This window comes from Pseudorca crassidens, chromosome 3, assembly GCF_039906515.1.
Source record: "Pseudorca crassidens isolate mPseCra1 chromosome 3, mPseCra1.hap1, whole genome shotgun sequence".
Lineage (NCBI taxonomy): Eukaryota > Metazoa > Chordata > Mammalia > Artiodactyla > Delphinidae > Pseudorca > Pseudorca crassidens.
Genome location: NC_090298.1, coordinates 52,475,197 through 52,494,552, shown reverse-complemented (window position 1 = coordinate 52,494,552; position 19,356 = coordinate 52,475,197). Strand labels below are relative to the sequence as shown.

The 19,356-nt window shown below is 36.6% G+C and overlaps 1 protein-coding gene across 5 annotated transcripts in view; it reads right to left on the bottom strand.

Annotated features, from left to right (window-relative positions):
- NLN (neurolysin) overlaps positions 1-19,356 on the bottom strand; it is a 99,988-nt gene that overhangs the window by 51,528 nt on the left and 29,104 nt on the right. For 3 of the 5 annotated variants that reach the window (XM_067730828.1, XM_067730827.1, XM_067730829.1), the window contains exons 2-3: positions 10,398-10,657; positions 6,489-6,637 (exon numbers count right to left, since the gene is read on the bottom strand). In XM_067730828.1, coding sequence (XP_067586929.1) covers positions 6,489-6,637; positions 10,398-10,657 — 409 coding nt within the window. Of the gene's footprint in view, positions 1-6,488; positions 6,638-10,397; positions 10,658-19,356 lie in introns of those variants that run through there. The other 2 variants (XM_067730831.1, XM_067730830.1) reach the window with 2 other exon arrangements.

The following is a 19,356-nucleotide window of genomic DNA, read 5'->3' as shown; positions in this document are numbered from 1 at the left end:
CAGGTAGAAGGATGTTCTGAGAAAAATCAGCTCTGAATTAGGTCTAATTAAATATGAACAAATTACCTGTACTGAAATATTCGACTTACCACAAAAATGACACTTAGCAAAAATCTGATTCAATTATATCCAGACACCCTTTGCCAGTCAGACTCTGAGGTCTTGGGAAATCTCCGGAGGGCTCTGGTAGGAGTAAAGCATGTCTAAAATGTGCTTCTAAAGCACATTCCTGTGCCAAAGCTGATCATAATAATATTCTCCCTTATAATCTCCAGGCAAGGTCAGAATTCCTGCCCAAGGATTTTCTAAGAGGGAATCAGCCAACACTTCTACACTGCTCTGCCGCAGTTGCATCTTCCTTCCTGAAAAAGAATTTAATCCCCTTGAATCTGAACCAGGTCTCATGCCTCTTTGGGGGAGTAGGGAGCTAAAGTTCTCTGAAGTAATTTTCAAATTTATATAATCTGACAGCAGGGGATCTTATTTTAAACTCTGTGATGACAAGATTTAGTTTTCCCCATCTTCCTCCTGTAACTAAGAACTTTTATATAAAAGTGTGAGTGCATACACACACACGTTCTTACATGTATGTTTATATACTAATTTCACAGACAAGAAAACTGAGGTTAAATGATTTCTCCAATATCACACAGCTGTTTAGTGGTAAAAATGGGGATAGAAATAAATTCTTTTATATTTGCAGTGTCTTTCCCTTTTTTTCGTTTTGTTTTGTTTTTTCAATCACATTTGCTGTCAGGTTTCTTTCTTTCTTTTTTTTTTTTTTGCTATCAGGTTTCTATCCTACTACTGTGAAGAGGATGTTCTTAGGCAGCTGCCTACACTCTGGACAGGAGGGCTGCAGAAAGGCCTCTTGCTGACTCCTAACTCAATACCCTATCATGAGTCTCTGCTTTTGAGTGGGCCACAGGCAGAGTGAGGACACGGAGAGGGGTACCGCACTGCATGAAGACACATTTTAACTGAGACTAGTTCTGTTCCATTCAACAACAATTTACTGAGCTCCAATTTACGTCAGGCACTAGGAAAACAAAGATGAATATCCTTGAGGCTCTTTAAATCACATGAAGGGAAAAAAAGATATATCAGCAAATAATGTTAATATCATGTAGTGAGTGAAAAGAGAGTAAGTATTGTACTTGAGAAGCACAAAAGAGGGACAACTGGCTAACAGGGAAACTAAGGCAAGGTAGTTGATGCTTTATATAGGATCCCTTGGCTTTTAAGAGCCTGACAAAGGTACAAGGTTCAGTAGTATTATGACCAACGACTAGACTTACGCATTTCAAAATCAAGAAGGCATGGTAAGTAGAGGGAATTACCACTGCTATGTTGAAATTTGGACACAGCTTTTCCTCTTCAAAAAAAATTTTTGTTTTCTCTCTTTTTTTTTTTTTAAACCGTGGTTTTAAGGCACTGATTCTTCCACAGCTGGTAGATCACATGCTTAAAAGCATCTATACTTAATCCTGTGACCTATTCATTTACACTGTAACATTAAAACTTTTCTGTTTAAATTACTAATTGGCTAAGACGAACTGGCAAAGACCAAGTTCCACAGCTCTGAAAAAAATATAAATAATATTACAATAGGTAATTGTAGTTCTCAATTTAGCTTGTATAATTCACTCAATTTCACTAAAGAATCCCTTTCCTGTACTTACTACTCAGTAGGCCACTGGAATAAAATATTACAGGCCTGGATTGTTTCAACATGGAGACATTGTACATTTTTTTCTCACCAGTGTGGCTTTTTTGATCTTTGCAGGCTTTTTAGCCAATGATCGAGAAGCCTTTGTCAGCCCAGGGAAACACCAAGACTTGAGTCCATACTGCTGGCTTTTGATACCTGGACATGTTTTAGCTAAAGGGATGAGGACATCCTTGTTTTTCACTTTTTTTTTCTTCTAGAAAATTCAGAATTAATTTTAGAATTAAGGATACATTAAATGTTATATGTTTTTGTAATATTTGAAATCTACAAATGACTATAACTACATATATATGTTTTGAAAACAAATTAAATCCACCCTTATACTTATGAAATACAATATTAAAACACTATTGCCTTTATCTATGTAACAGGTAACCACTCTCTTGAATTTTGTGTTACACGTTTTCTTCCAGTATTACCACTTACGTATACATTGTTTAGTTTTGCTCCTTTTTGGCCTTTTTATTATTTTTTTATTTTTATTAGTACAAACCTTTTATTTTTAAATGATATCATGTTGTATGCAGTGTTCTGCAATTTCTTTTTTCTTTCGTTGTTCCTAAGATTCAGCCATGCTGTTGCATGTTGCTGTAGTTTATTTCCTTCACTGCTATAAAACATCCCATTGTAAATCTACTACAATTTATTGCTCCATTTTCCTGTTGATGGAAATCTGAGTTGTTTCAGTGTCTTGCTATTATACATAATGTTGTTACGAATACATGTCCCATGTCACCTGTGAACAAATGCAAACCTATTTCTAGGTAAATGCTGAGGTGGGGGTGGGGAGGGTATGCTAAGTTACGGAGAATGTAAGATCCAACTTCATAATATTAGATTTTTCTCCGAATTAGTTATTACTATTATTTAAAAAATAATTTTACACCTTTACTAGCAGTGCACAAATATTCCCATTGATTCACATCCACACAGATACTTGGCATTGTCAGACTTGTTCATTTTTGCCAATCTGGTGAGTGAAAAATGGTATCTTATTGCAGTCTTCATTTGAACTTCCCTGACTTAATGAGGTTAAACATCTTTTCATATGTTTAACTGCCATTTGTGTTTCATCTGAAATAACTTTCATGTCATCTGCCCATTTTTCTATTGGGATGTTTGTCTTTTTTACTGATTACAGTAGCTCTTTATAAATCCTAGGTACTAATGCTTTGCTAGTTTCATTTTTTTTTTTTTTTTTTTTTTCAGTACACGGGCCTCTCACTGTTGTGACCTCTCCCGTTGTGGAGCACAGGCTCCGGACGCGCAGGCTCAGCGGCCATGGCTCATGGGCCCAGCTGCTCCGCGGCATGTGGGATCTTCCCGGACCGGGGCACGAACCCCTGTCCCCTGCACCGGCAGGCGGACTCTCAACCACTGCGCCACCAGGGAAGCCCTAGTTTCATATTTTGTAAATTTCTTTTTTTTTTAGTATTTGAGTATTTTTTTTGTATTAGCGTCTTTTCACTTTATTAATTAAAGTTCTTTATTTTAATGTAGTCATGCTTATCAGCCTTATATTTTATAGTTAGCACTTTTGGTGTCTTAAGAAATACTTCCCTGATCAGATATCATAAAGGTATATTTCTATATAAACTTCCGGAAGCTTTAAAGTTTAACTTTTTAAGACTTTAATCCATTAGGGATTGTTTTTCATTTAGTTGTGAAGAGCAATCCAGTATTTTTTACCCCACATGGATAACCCATGTCCTTGCATCAATTACTGAAGACCTATTTTTTGGATCTGTCACTGTTTCTCACTCTAGTTTGAAGAACATTTATTAAGTGTTTACTGTACTTTGTACCAGGCACTCTGCCAGAGATGCAAAATAGAATCAAATGCGGCACGTCCCTCCCTTGAGGTTTTAGTGTAAAGTCTACATGATTTCTGGCAAACATTTACCAGCCACTTCTATGGCTCCTGGAAAGTTACCATTTCTGAGCCTCAGTTTCTCTACTAATAAAAAGGGATACTTCACAAGATTGGTATAAAAGTTAACTTAGATAACTATATTACTATACAAATGTAAAGTTGTATTACTAGCCACACTTGGGAAGGAGGTAGGAAGCCTACAGCACACTGGTTAGTCTCATGCTCTACTATGATTTCATCTATCCATTTAGTCAACAAATTGCTTATTTTAAAGGTTTTGAAACATGACTGCAAATCAGATGATGCTTCCTAGACTGTGATGTGGTGGCCCTTGAATCCGGGTAGATCACAGCGACTAGTCCATCAGTATGGTATTGCAGAAGTGATGGTACATGACTTCTGAGACAGGTCATAAAATGCAATGCAGCTTCTGTGTAGTTAATTGTAACATCCGCGTTGAAGCCCTCTGTCTCCATGAAAGAAGTCCTACCACCCTGGCGCTGTCATGCTGTGAGGAAGTCCAAATTAGCCTACATAAAGACACTACATGGAGGTGCCCTAGGGGGACATGAAGACAGAGATAACTCGTTAGCCTCTACATGCTCCAGCTCCAGCCACCACTGCCTGAAACCACATGCAAGACCCCAGAGTTGCCCAACTAATACCTTCCTGAATTCCTGATTCACAGAAACTATGAGAGAACATAAAATGATTGTTGTTATGTTCAGCCACTAAGCTTTAGAGTTACATATTGTACATCAACAGATAAATAGGATGTTTACTGAGCACAGATTTTGCCATAAAGAACTGTGGCAAAAGTAATTTCACATTTCTATTCATCAATATTAAGTGAAAAATAACATAAGAGCTAAAATAACATTTTATCTCTAATTAAGATAATACATTTGATTATTGCCTACATTGGTGGTATCTTGAGACCTCCATATTATTCAGAGCACCCTCATTTTAGGAGAGCATGCCTGAAATTGATGACTCTACATAAATTTAAAATCCTATTACCCAGCCTAAGGAAGGCTTCATGTATTATATCATGGTAGCCCTATTTTATTTACAGTGTTACAGGAAAAATTAAATACAGGATTTAGATATATCTAACTTTGTCCTTTAGTTATGAATGGGATGAGATTTACCATCTATTAAAGTGGCCAACTCTAGCAGAAAACTGATTCTGATAGTACCAGATTTTTAAAAATACTGACTAAAAAATGTAACTATTTGTCAAGGAAGGTATTTAAATTCACCAAATAAGCTCCAATTCATAAACAAACACAATAGTTATTTTTAAAATTATTCTGATGTAGCCTTAACATTCTAAATGCCCCTGAAATTGTTCACACAATAATCCACATGCATGAGAATAAACTCCTGTGGAAAGAGGAAACATTATGGAACTAAATCTGAAACTATTATAAACTAATATAATAAAACACTGAAGTGAACCAGCTCAAGTAAATGAACAAATCTGATACATGCACTGGCATTTATGAGGTCACTTACAGTGTACTAGGCTGCTGTCTCGTCTACTACGCAGGCAGCAATCTGTTCCCAAATTTAGTGGGATCAGAGGCCAATACATACAATATTTAAAAGTTTAACAAAGAAATCTAAAGCGACAAACCTCCCATATCTTGATAACATTTGTAAGAATCAGAAACAGTGGAAAAGTAACAAAAACATTAGACTCAATAACATTAAGATTGCAATACTTTTTTGAGGCTAGAAAATCCCAAATGAGAACTTAGAAGTCAGGATGAAAAAAGAATTAATCAAAGGAAATTAGAAATGTGGGGGAAAAGCTCTACAGTACATATATAATATCCAGATAGAAAAGAAATTAGATTGTTTTGGGATTAAATAAAAATAGGAGACTATAAGGGCCATGATTTGAATTGTACAGAATAACAAGTGAAGCTAAAAGTTGAAAAGAGAACAATTTAACTAGCAAAAAATAGTCATAGTTATTTTAATTTGTTATTTTTACAGTGCCAAAGATGAACAATTATGAATCATCATAGATGAACATAAATTAAGGGTGAAAAATGTTTGTCTGACATTAGAAAATAGGCAGCATGTACGTCTTACATGCCTAAATAAATTCTGGATTACATATTCTACAGTGAGTTACAAATAAAACATTTGAAATAAAACTGCTTTTTATTTCAATTCCTGTCATAACTTGCTAAAAAGAATACAAATTTTGAGATTTTGCATATACAACGTGCAAAATTAAACAAAAATGCCTAGGATTGTAAAACACTGGTTGTTTTCCAAACAAATTGCTGAGTTCCATGAAAATAAAAATTCAAAGCAAAGACATGATGAAAATGCTAGGAAGCAAACCAACATCGTTGATGAAAAGACCTGAAATACTCAAGGCAGACCCACTTAGAGCTTTCTTAATCCATAATTTCTGTGAGTCCTGAAAAATGTAAGGATGACAGATAGGAATGTCTCTGGCATGCAGCATCAACAGTATGTCATCATTATTATGGCCAAAACCACATGATATTTATAGATAACTCAACTCCATTCGCTTCTAGTTGATCTGATCTAATATAAACCTTGCAAAATTTTGAAAATTCAAAGAGGTTTTTACATCAAACCATTAAGTTCATGATGGCTAAAAAGCCTTAGATTTATGAATATACACTCTTTTAATACTTGGTTTTAAAAATTTTAAGTGAATGTAATTAGTAACTTAACATAAACCTAAGTGATATAACACTATGTTGTGCCCACTATCATAATAATTAGAAACAAAATCTAGGAACATTCAAATACTTTTTATCATTGGTCAAAGGTTTTCACTTATTTATTGTCAGTTTTTTTTTTCCTTTTAAAGGGAATTATAAGATCATTTACCTTTAAATGAACAATTCTCAGAAAGATATCTTCTCTCATGCTCATCTCGATATCAAAACGAGAAAGTCTTTTGTCTGCTTCTGTACTTGCTGCTCGTACTTCTTTGTCAGAGGAGACGTGCTGGGGAAAGTCTAGCATGGTTCGTTCCACTGTTAACAGAGGAAAAAACCATAAGGACTCCTTAAGTCAGTATTAAGCAAAATACCTTGTACCTAGATGAATGATTATCCGAATATAAGTTTTTCATTACATACTTTCCATAAAGGCTCCTAGGGCTATCAAGAAACAGCATCTAACACAGGACTTGGCTATTCCTGGGCATTGTTAGGAACAATAAGGGTGTACACTGAGTACTTACCAAAGGATGTTTAGTGTGCAAGTTATTCGCTGGGAATGTAGAAAAAAAAAGATGTAGTCCTTTTTAAAAAAATTTTTATTGGAGTATAGTTGATTTACAATGTTGTGTTAGTTTCAGGTGTACAGCAAAGTGAGTCAGTTACACATGTACATATATCCACTCTTTTTTAGATTCTTTTCCCATATAGGCCATTACAGAGTATTGAGTAGCGTTCCCTGTGCTATACAGTAGGCTCTTATTAGTTATCTATTTTATATATAGTAGGGTGTATATGTAAATCCCAATCTCCCAATGTAAAAGATGTAGTTCTTGGGGACTTCCCTGGCGGTCCAGTGGTTGAGACTCTGTGCCTCTATGGCCGGGGGTATGGGTTCGATCCCTGGTCAGGGAACTAAGATCCTGAATGCTGAGCGGTGTGGCCAAAAATAAAGAAAAGAAAAGATGTATTGATAGTTTTTACACTGAGGCATTTTATAGTCTGGGAGTCGGGGGTAGGGAACAATACATGAAAAGATAACAATACAGGACAGAGCAGCTTAGCTGTCAAATGAATGGGACAGAAATTCAAAGTCTGCAATACTGAGGGCTGGGGCATTATGCCATGCCTTGTGGAGAAGGCTGGATCTTAGAGGATGGGTGGGGTGAGAGGAAGAGCTCAGTTGGGGACTGGAGAAGTAGAGACTGAAAGCATGGGGACTGGCAAACAAACAGGATGTTTAAGAAACAAGTAGGCCTATTTAGTGGGATGGGGCTTGTTTAGAAAAGAAGTTCTTAACCTTTATGACAGACTCCTTAGAAAATCTAATCCAAGTCATGGACCCTCCCCCAAATGCAAACATTCATACAAATATAAAAAGCTGCATACAATTTCAGAATTCTCAGAAATCTCAGTGGACATATTCAGTAAGCAGCTGAATACTGGGGCTATTCTTGTTAAATGATGGTAGTAATGTCATCTGCTCTTATTTTCACATATCAAAGTTGGTTGTTGGGTTTTTCAAACATTTGCATTTTGACTTTAATTAGGCAAAAATCTGATGTCAGTGAAATAATCCATACTACAGCCAAAAAAAAAAAATCAGTATGGTTTATAACCATAGTTGTGGTTATGCTGTGACAATGAATATATTTTAATTTTACTATCTTTAGCACTTTGAAGATATTATAAATAGGTAACATTTACACATGTGATATATGGTAGACAGTAAAGCTATCCTTTACATACCACGGAATTGTCCAGTTAAACAAGCTACCTTATGCATATCAGTCCTCTTAAATCATTGTCACAAAGAAAGCTGTAAAAAAATTGCCACAAATCAATAAATTCATAGTGTCTGTTTTAAAAAAATCAAATTAGATAATTATTATTTTAGATTTAATATATCATTTTTGTCCCTTGATTAAAGAAAGAAAAGAATGTAAGATTTAACATTTAATACATACAGCACTTGTTTAAGTGAGTTAACTAGATAGTCACAATTTCTGTTTACTTTTAAAAATGAGCTCAAAAAGATATTAAGAAGGAATCAAAATTGCTCAAGAACTTAAATGAGCAGAACAAAATGCAGGAGTCTAAAACTGGAAACATATTCTTAAACAAACAATAATATTGAAAACCATTTCCTTCCTTACTTTGCCACAAAGACCTGGAACCAGACTTATGTTCTCACTGCCAAACTATAAACAATGTTGATGCCCGGTACCTGACACTGGACAAATGGGGTTTTAACAGCTACTGCAGGAGGCTGAGAACATACACAGATAAGAGAAAGTTAGTCTTTAAAACTCTAATCCGAAACTCAAACATTTTTATGATTAACCCATAAAGATAAATTTACAGGAGAGGAAGAAAAAATACCACAAAACTAAAGGTATATTTAAAAGATGTACGACTGGAAGAAAAAACAGAATTTAAGATAATTCTGTTTTAAAGATTTTTTTCCCCACCTATTTTTACATTTGCTAAATGCATAAGCTACTAGGCTGGCACACCGTCTTAGTCATAAGTGACTGAAGAAGTGAGTATGTGAATCAAGGACAAACCACATACAGGGTGGGAGATGCACACGAAATTGCCTGCTGGGAAAGCTCTGCTGAATGGGGACCGCCTCCATTCCTTTGACTTTAACTACAAGACCAACCAGACTTCTTTTACTGAAGAGTTTAAGCTCAAGGCTTGTAGCAAGATTTAGTGGCTATTAATGAGAGTGAAGCAGTTGGTATTAAGAGGCAGAAACTGAAACAGAAATGCGGAGGGAAGAGAAAGTAGCCAAGTCCCTATTATGGTGGGACATAGGGTAGAGAACTCTTGGTGGGGAAAAAGAGATGACTAGGTCACTAGGGCTGTGCAGGATTTTGGACAACCTTCCAAATTCCAGAATCCATACAAATGCTTATGATAATTCAGTTCTACAGACAACCTATGTTCTTATGATGCCTGGCTACACAGCCAAGGTTGTTTAGCCATAATTATCCTACAAAATATATCCAATTCTTTGAGAAAACTGGCATGAATCTTCATTCCTTACAACTCAATGGGTTTAATACTTATATTATTAAAATAATATATTTTAAGTGTAGGAAATATGGAAAATAGAGAAAAGCATGAAGAGTAAATGAAAAATCAACTATAAACCTGAAAAAACAATGAATGCTTGCTTCCAAATAACACACTGTTCTTTGAGAAAGATCACTTAAAATATCAAATTTATCTTAGCTCCATTATCAATTGTTCTGAAAGTCTCCTTTGGATCATTTATCTTTGTGATCACTGTCTTAATTCATATATTAGCATTTAGACAGGTGGGACAGATGGACAATATCTTAAAAAGAAATACAAATGTATAAAAATGTACCCATTATATCCCTACTGAAATAGTAATGATAAAGAAACTAAATTTAATGTGTTCATTTTTATAATAACTTTAAAGAATTCATGTTTAACCAAAAGTGATCTACAAATCACAGAAAGACTATAAACCTAGTACCAAAAATATTGGCCATTATTAAAATTTGTTTTCTTTCTCTGTCCTTTTAATGTTATTAAATACGTCTCCTAAACATGATTTTAATGGCTACATAATGTTACAGAGGGTGAATGTACCATAATTTATTTAGCTATTCTACTTGTTGACACTTAGGGGTTGTTTCCAAGCTTTTGCTATGATAGAGTACCTGTTTATACATAAGTTTATACATGATTTTTCCTATAATTGATTATTTCTTTAGATTATGCTTAGATGTGGAATTAATTACGGGGCTAGGGTATGAACTTCTCAAAAGTTTTGATATATATATATTGCTCTCCAGAAAGCAGTTGTAATGAGACTGTACATTTTACAGCACCTCTGCCACGTAATAAAAATTTTTAACTCAGGTAATATAAATAATTCTAAGCAATTATGAATCATTACTCATTTAAGCAATTACAAATCATTATGTAAAAATCAATGTCTTATAAAATTGGAAAATGAATTGCCAAGACAGGAAGCACAAAATGGGTTATGATGCCCACAAAATGAAATATTGATGTGCTTTTGCATCCTACCCACCTATATACTTCACTTCTACATCTGCCAGTGCCTGCAAACAGTTCGCGTAAGTTACTTCCTCAATGTCAAGCATTGCAATATTATCGTACACCTGTTTGGTCTGTGCAATGAGCTCCTCAGTTCTTGTTTTAATTTGCTCTGGTGAAAGATCCCATCTTAAAACATTTCTGCCAGCTGCAGTATAGGAAGACATTGCCTGAAGAGGAGACATCACTTCTTTTCCTAAAGTCATTCTGAATAAAATTCTGGAACCACCAATTCTACGAAGAATCAGAAAAAAGATAAAAATTAGGCATTTTGTTGGTCCAAAGTCAACACACAAATGTGTATTATCTAATTAAATTTTAAAGGAAAAAGAACTTTTTACTAAAATTGAGCAAATTTCTTTCAGGTGAATACATATGCACAAAACTAAATGCTCTTTACTTCCTTGTTTTCTTGAATAGTTACAGAGTTAATGGAATTTGGACTTTCCAAACACTGAATTGCTTATGTAATTAAATCATATAGAGAAATAAAGTTAGGTGTCAAAGATATAATAATTGTCCTTTATAAATTAAACCAGTAATCTTTCTTACTTAAACATTTTTCCTGTGCTAATATCCACCTACTATGTATGTAGAATCAATATTTTGATATTCAGCAAGGAAACATTTTCAAAATTCTTTCTATATTGAACAACAATTTAAAAAATGTTTTACCAAAATTTCATGTAAATCAACTATGGCAATTTGAATTTAAGACTTAAAAAATAAAATCTGGTATAGCTATGGTATTATCCTAAAAGATAAAGGAATGATACCAACCCTTTACCCACTTAAAACACTGAAACTAAAAACTGATGCCATATGTGTGTATATATATTTATAATATATAATTCTAGAACTTATAAATAAAAATACTATAATTAATAGCTAACAGTTATTGTGTTTAGGCACTGTATTAATTACTTTCCATTTATTAACTCAGTCCCTACAACAATACTATGAGACAGATACTGTGGTTGTTTCCATTTAGCCAAAGTAACTAAAACACAGAGAAGTTAAGTAACTTGCCCAAGGTCACACAGCTGGCTACATGGTGGGAACTAGGATTAAAAACCAGGTAGTACAGATCCAGAACCCACTCTCTTAACCACAATACTAAACTTAATTCCTATTATCTTACAAGACCCCCAAACAACCATAGGCAGGACAATATTCCCTTTTAACAGATGATGCAGTTGAGACTCAGAGAGGCTAAGTGACTTGCTTAATGTCATTTGTTCAACAGATATTTATGAGCATGCACTGTGTCTGGTCATTGTGACAGGCACGAAGGATAAAAAGGCAAATTGACTGGGACCCTGCTATTTATATCATGGAGAAGACTAATTGATAAATGGGTAATTGTACTGCATTGAGATGAGTGCCAACAGGGAGAACTCTGAAAGAGCACAGGAGCTTTTCCAGAAAGATTTTCTAGAAGGAACAGTGAGCAAGCCAAGATCTGAACAATGTGCAGAAATTATCCAAAGGTCAAAGGTTGTAAGGAAAGAAAAATCTGAAAAAGTTAAGTAGGGACTAGAGAATGAAGAGCCTTGGGAATCATTTGAGTTCAAACCTACTCTGAAGGCAATGACAGAGCCACTGAAGGGTTTTAATCAGGTGAGAGATGAGAAAAGACATGCATTTTAAAGAAATCACTCAAATTATAGTGAGTTGAAATGTTTAGAAAAGAGAGATCATTCCCAGAGAGAAGGTATAATGGTAACTGGGGCATAATATTATGGTATACCTAACTAGGAAATAGGGGGAATTGGAGTGATTTAGTAGATATTCACTAAGAAGAATCAATATGACTTGGTATTGAATGGATGTCGGGAGGAGGTGAGATACTCAAGGATGACGTCCAGGCTTCTGTCTTGGAATTGGAGGGATGGACAGAGGCTCTGTCGCTAAAACAGGGGACTCAGATGAAGGAGGAGGCTCTCTGGTGGGACAAAGGGAAATTCAGTTTTGGACGTGCCAAGTCTGAAGCGGCTGTAGCACACATAAGTGGAATTCATTACTAGTAAATGTAATTGGAGGAGACTTCCCTGGTGGTCCAGTGGTTAAGAATCGGTCTTGCAATGCAGGGGACACCGGTTCAATCCCCGGTTGGGGAACTAAGATCCCAGATGCCGTGGGGCAACTAAGCCCGCGCGGCACTACACAGAGCCCGTGTGCTGCAACTAAGACCTGACACAACCAAAAAAAAAAAAGATAGATATTAAAAAAAAATGTAATTGGAGTTACATGGGTGGTTGAACTAGCCCAAGGGAATTTGCAGAGTGAGAACAGAAGAACAACAGAGCTCTAACTCTAGTTTAAGCATTGAGGTAGAAAGAAAACCAAGTAGGTTGGGTTCTAGGAATTGTGAAAAGTAAGCACTGAAAAAGGGAGTGAATAACAGTATGAAATGTACAAATCTCAAGAAAGACACAAGAGTCTCTGTTGAATTCAGCAACAGGAACATCATTGATGACTGGCAAGAGCAGTGTTAGGGGGGTGGCAGAAGTGCAAGTCAGATTACTATGATCGAGGGCTATGGAGATGGTAAAGAACCGGAGAGAGTGCACCTCAGCAACTCTCCATAGAGCTGGCTGTGAAAACAAGGAGAGCTAACGCAGTATAAGGGGCTGAGACATACAAGGGTGCATTTTTAACATAGGAGAAGCCAGAATACTGACCCCCTTTAACTGTCTCTCTACAATAACTGATACTGTCTATGTGAAACATACTGGTTGATGGTTACACTCAAGGCTGGCAGATTATTTTCCAATGTATTTCCACATTTCTCCTTCAACCAGTTGAGTTATATACTCACCAAGAGTCAAGTTTAATTGCTCCAAAACCTGTTTATGCTTACTATACTCATTTCCTTTTAATTATTTTATTTTATATCAATTTTTTATTGGAGTATAATTGCTTTACAATGTTGTGTTAGTTTCTGCTGTACAATGAAATGAATCAGCTATATGTATACCTGTATCCCCTCCCTCTTGAACCTCCCTCCCCACCCCCATCCCACCCATCTAGGTCATCACAGATCACTGAGCTGAGCTCCCTGTACTATACAGCAGGTTCCCACTAGCTAGTTATTTTACACATGGTAGTGTATTTATGTCAAACCTAATCTCCCAATTCATCCCACCCTACTCTTCCCCCCGTGTCCACATGTCTGTTCTCTATGTCTGTGTTTCTACTCCTGCCCTGCAAATAGGTTCATCCATCTGTAGCATTTTTCTAGATTCCACATATATGCATTAATATACAATATTTGTTTTTCTGACATTTCACTCTGTAAGACAAACTCATCCCTACATTCGCAGAGATGTGGATGTAGGTCCATCCACATCTCTACGAATGACCCAATTTCACTCCTTTTTATGGCTAAGTAATATTCCATTATATATATGTACCACATCTTCTTTATCCACTCATCTGCTGATGGACATTTAGGTTGTTTCCATGTCCTGGCTATTGTAAATAGTGCTGCAGTGAACATTGGGTACATGTGTCCTTTTGAATTATGGTTTTCTCAGGGTGTATGGCCAGTAGTGGGATTGCTGAGTCATATGGTAGTTCTATTTTTAGTTTTTTAAGGAACCTCCATACTGTTCTCCACAGTGGCTGTATCAATTTACATTCCCACCAACAATGCAAGAGGATTCCCTTTTCTCCACACCCTCTGCAGCATTTATTTTTTGTAGATTTTTTGATGAAGGCCATTCTGACCAGTGTGAGGTGTAGTTTTGATCTGCATTTCTCTAATAATTAGTGATGTTGTGCACCTTTTCATGTGCCTCTTGGCCATCTGTATGTCTCCTTTCGTGAAATGTCTATTTAGGTCTTCTGCCCATTTTTTGTTTGGGTTGTTTTTTTGGTATTGAGCTGCATGAGTTGTTTGTATATTTTGGAGATTAATCCTTTGTCCGTTGATTAGTTTGCAAATATTTTCTCCCATTCTGAGGGTTCTCTTTTTGTCTTGTTTATAGTTTCCTTTGCTGTGCAAAAGTCATTAGGTCCCGTTTGCTTATTTTTGTTTTTATTTTCATTACTCTAGGAGGTGGTTCATAAAAGATCTTGCTGAGATTTATGTCAAAGAATGTTTTTCCCATGTTTTCCTCTAAGAGTTTTACATTTAGGTCTTGAATCCATTCTGAGCTTATTTTTGTGTATGGTGTTAGGGAGTGCTCTAATTTCATTCTTTTACATGCAGCTGTCCAGTTTTCCCAGCACCACTTATTGAAGAGGCTTTCTTTTCTCCATTGTATGTTCTTGCCTCCTTTGTTATAGATTAGGTGACCATAGGTGCGTGGGTTTATCTCTGGGTTTTCTATCCTATACCATGGATCTATATTTCTGTTTTTGTACCAGTACCCTACTGCCTTGATTACTGTAGCTTTGTAGTATAGTCTGAAGTCCAGGAGCCTGATTCCTCCAGCTCCATTTTTCTTTCTCAAGATTGCTTTCGCTATTAGGGGTATTTTTTGTTTCCATACAATTGTAAAATTTTTTGTTTTAATTCTGTGAAAAATGCCATTGGTAATTTGATAGGGATTGCACTGAACCTGTAGATTCCTTTAGGTAGTATAGTCATTTTCACAATATTGATTCTTCCATCCAGGAACATGGCATATCTCTCCATCTGTTTGTCATCTTTGATTTCTTTCTCAGTGTTTTATAGTTTTCTGAGTACAGGTCTTTTGCCTCCTTAGGTATTATTCCTACCTAAGGTATTTTATTTATTCCTCCTTAGGTATTTTATTCTTTTTGTTGAAATGGTAAATGGGATTGTTTCCTTAATTTCTCTTTCTGATCTTTTGTTTTTAGTGTATAGGAATGCAAGAGATTTCTGTTTGTTAATTTTGTATCCTGCAACCTTACCAACTTCATTGGTTAGCTCTATTAGTTTTCTAGTGGCATCCTTAAAATTTTCTATGTACAGTATCATGTCATCTGCAAACAGTGACAGTTTTACTTCTTCTTTTCCAATTTGTATTCATTTCTTTTTCTGCTCTGATTGCCGTGGATACGACTTCCAAAACTATGTTGAATAACAGTGGGGAGAATGGACATCCTTGTTTTGATGTTCCTGATCTTAGAGGAAATGCTTTGAGTTTTTCACCATTGAGAATGATGTTTGCTGTGGGTTTGTCATACATGGCCTTTATTATGCTGAGGTAGATTTCCTCTACGCCCACTTTCTGGAGAGTCTTTTTATCATAAATGGGCGTTGAATTCTGTCAAAAGCTTTTTCTGCATCTGTTGATATGATCATATGGTTTTTATTCTTTAACTTGTTAATATGGTGTATCACATTGATTGATTTGTGTATGCTAAAGAATCCTTGCATTCCTGGGATAAATCTCACTCGATCATGGTGCATGACCTTTTTAATGTGTTGTTGGATTCTGTTTGCTAGTATTTTGTTGAGGATTTTTGTGTCTAAATTCATCAGTGACATTGGTCTGTAATTTTCCTTTTTTGTGATATCTTTGGTTTTAGTATCAGGGTGATGGTGGCCTCCTTGAACGAGTTTGGGAGTGTTCCTCCCTCTGCAATTTTTTGAACGAGTTTGAGAAAGATAGGTGTTAGCTCTTCTCTAAATGTTTAATAGAATTTGCCTGTGAATCCATCTGGTCCTGGAATTTTGTTTGTTGGAAAATTTTAAATCACAGTTCCAATTCCATTACTTGTGATTGGTCTGTTCATATTTTCTATTTCTTCCTGGTTCAGTCTTGGAAGGTTATACCTTTCTAAGGATTTGTCCATTTCTTCCAGGTTGTCCATTTTATTGGCATAGAGTTGCTTGTAGTAGTCTCTTATGATGCTTTGTATTTCTGTGGTGTCAGCTGTAATTTCTCCTTTTTCATTTCTAAGTTTATTGATTTGAGTCCTCTCCCTTTTTTTCTTGATGAGTCTGGTTAATGGTTTATCAATTTTGTTTATCTTCTCAAAGAACTAATTCTGAGTTTTACTGATCTTTGCTATTGTTTTCTTTGTTTCTATTTCATTGATTTCTGCTCTGATCTTTATGATTTCTTTCCTTCTATTAATTTTTGGTTTGCTTTGTTCTTCTTTTTCTAGTTGCTTTAGGTGTAAGTTTAGATTGTTTATTTGAGATTTTTCTTATTTCTTGAGGTGAGATTGAATTGCTATAAACTTCCCTCTTAGAACTGCTTTTGCTGCATCCCATAGGTTTTGGGTTGTCATGTTTTTGTTGTCATTTGTCTCTAGGTATTTTTTGATTTCCTCTTTGACTTCCTCAGCAATCTCTTGGTTATTCAGCAGTGCACTGTTTAGCCTCCATGTATCTGTGTTTTTTACAGTTTTTTTCCTGTAATTGATTTCTAATCTCATAGCATTGTGGTCGGAAAAGATGCTTGATACAATTTCAAGTTTCTTAAATGTTCCAAGGCTTGATTTGTGACCGAAGATGTGATTTATCCTGGAGAATGTTCCATGTGCACTTGAGAAGAAAGTGTATTCTGCATTTGGATGGAATGTCTTATAAATATCAATTAACTCTATCTGGTCTATTGTGTCATTTAAAGCTTGTTTCCTTATTTATTTTCTGTCTGAATGATCTGTCCATTGGTGTAAGTGGGGTGTTAAAGTCCCCCACTATTATTGTGTTACTGTCCATTTCCCCTTTTATGGCTGTTAGCATTTGCCTTAGGTACTGAGGTGCTCCTACGTTGGGTGCATAAATAGTTATAATTGTTATATCTTCTTCTTGGATTGATCCCTTGATCACTATGTATTGTCCTTCCTTATCTCTTGTAACAGTCTTTATTTTTTAAATTATTATTATTATTTTTTGTGCTACGCGGGCCTCTCACTGTTGTGGCCTCTCCTGTTGTGGAGCACAGGCTCCGGACACGCAGGCTCAGCGGCCATGGCTCATGGGCCCAGCCGCTCCGCGGCATGTGGGATCTTCCCAGACCGTGGCACGAACCCATGTCCCCTGCATCGGCAGGTGGACTCTCAACCACTGCGACACCAGGGAAGCCCAACAGTCTTTATTTTAAAGTCTATTTTATCTGATATGAGTATTGCTACTCCAGCTTTCTTGTTATTTCCATTTGCATGGAATATCTTTTTCCATCCTCTCACTTTCAGTCTGTATGTGTCCCTAGGTCTGAAGTGGGTGTCTTGTAGGCAGCATATATACAGGTCTTATTTTTGTAGCCATTCAGCCAGTTTGTGTCTTTTGGTTGGAGCAGTTAATGCATTTACATTCAAGATGATTACTGATACATATGTTCCTATTACCATTTCCTTAATTGTTTTGGGTTTTTTTTGTGGGTCTTTTTCTTCTCTTGTGTTTCCCTCCTAGAGGTTTAGCTGAACTCTCTTAGCTTTTGCTTGTCTGTAAAGCTTTTGATTTCTCCGTTGAATCTGAATGAGATCCTTGTGGAGTAGAGTGTAGACTTTTTCCCTTTCATCACTTTATATATATCCTGCCACTCCCTTCTGGCCTACAGTTTCTGCTGAAAAATCAGCTGATAACCTTATGGGGATTCCCTTGTATGTTATTTGTTGCTTTTCCCTTGCTGATTTTAATATTTTTTCTTTGAATTTAATTTTTGCCAGTTTGATTAATATGTGTCTTGATGTGTTTCTCTTAGGGTTTATCCTGTATGGGGCTTTCTGCACTTCCTGGACTTGGGTGGTTATTTCCTTTCCCATGTTAGGGGAAACATTTCTTGTATTTTCTTGATTTGTGCCTCCATTCCATTTCCGAGATTTTGGATCATCTTTACTATCATTACTCTGAATTCTTTTTCAGGTAGGTTGCCTATTTCCTCTTCATTTATTTGGTCTTGTAGGTTTCTACCTTGCTCCTTCGTCTGTAACATATTTTTTTGTTTTCTCATTCTTTTTGATGGGTGGGGCTGTGTTCCTGTCTTACTGGTTGTTTGGCCTGCGACATCCCGCACTGGAGTTTGCAGGCAGTTGGGTAGAGCCAGGTTCTGGTGCCGAGATGAGGACCTCCAGGAGACCTCACTCTGCTTAATATTCCCTGGAGAGTGAGGTTCTCTGGTAGTCTAGCAGTTTGGACTCGATGCTCCCACCATAGGAGCTCAGGTATGACCCCCAGCCTGGGAACCAAGATCCTGCAAGCCATGTAGCATAGTGAAAGAAAAAAAAAAAAAAAAAAAGGAACAGTAAAATAACAAAAAATAAAATTAGAAAAATGAAAAATATATTAGGAAAAATAAAAATATAAGTGAAGTAACAACAACAAGATAAAACAGAACAACAGAAAAAAAAAATGGGGTGGGGGGAGCAAGCCAAAAGGAACAGAACAACAACAAAGAATAGAGAATAACATAAAAGTAGAAAAATAAAAAACTTATTAGAAAAAATAAAAATATAAAACAGAACCACAACCTAAAAAGAAAAGAAAAGAAAAGAAAAGAACAGAAAAAAAGGCCAGGGGCTTCCCTGGTGGCGCAGTGGTCAAGAATCCACCTGCCAATGTAGGGGACGTGGGTTTGAGCTGTGGTCCGGGAGGATCCCGCATGCCACGGAGCAGCTGAGCCTGTGCACCACAGCGGCTGAGCCTGCGCTCTAGAGCCTGCGAGCCACAAGTCCTGAGCCTGCATGCCACAACTACTGAAGCCCACGTGCCTGGAGCCCATGCTCCACAGCGGGAGAGGCCACCGCAATGAGAGGCCCACGCACCGTGGCGAGGAGTGGCCCCCACACGCCGCAACTGGAGAGGGCCCGCACGCAGCAGTGGAGACCCAACACAGCAAAAATAAAATAAATAAGTAAATAAATTTATGAAAAAAAAGAAAAAAAGGCCAGAAAAGGCCTTGGCTGTGGGGGTGGAGCTTAGGCAGGGGGCAGGGCTTAGGCAGGGGCGGGGCCTAGGCTAGGGACCCACACAGCTGGAGGGAGGTAAGGCCCTGAGTGGAGATGTG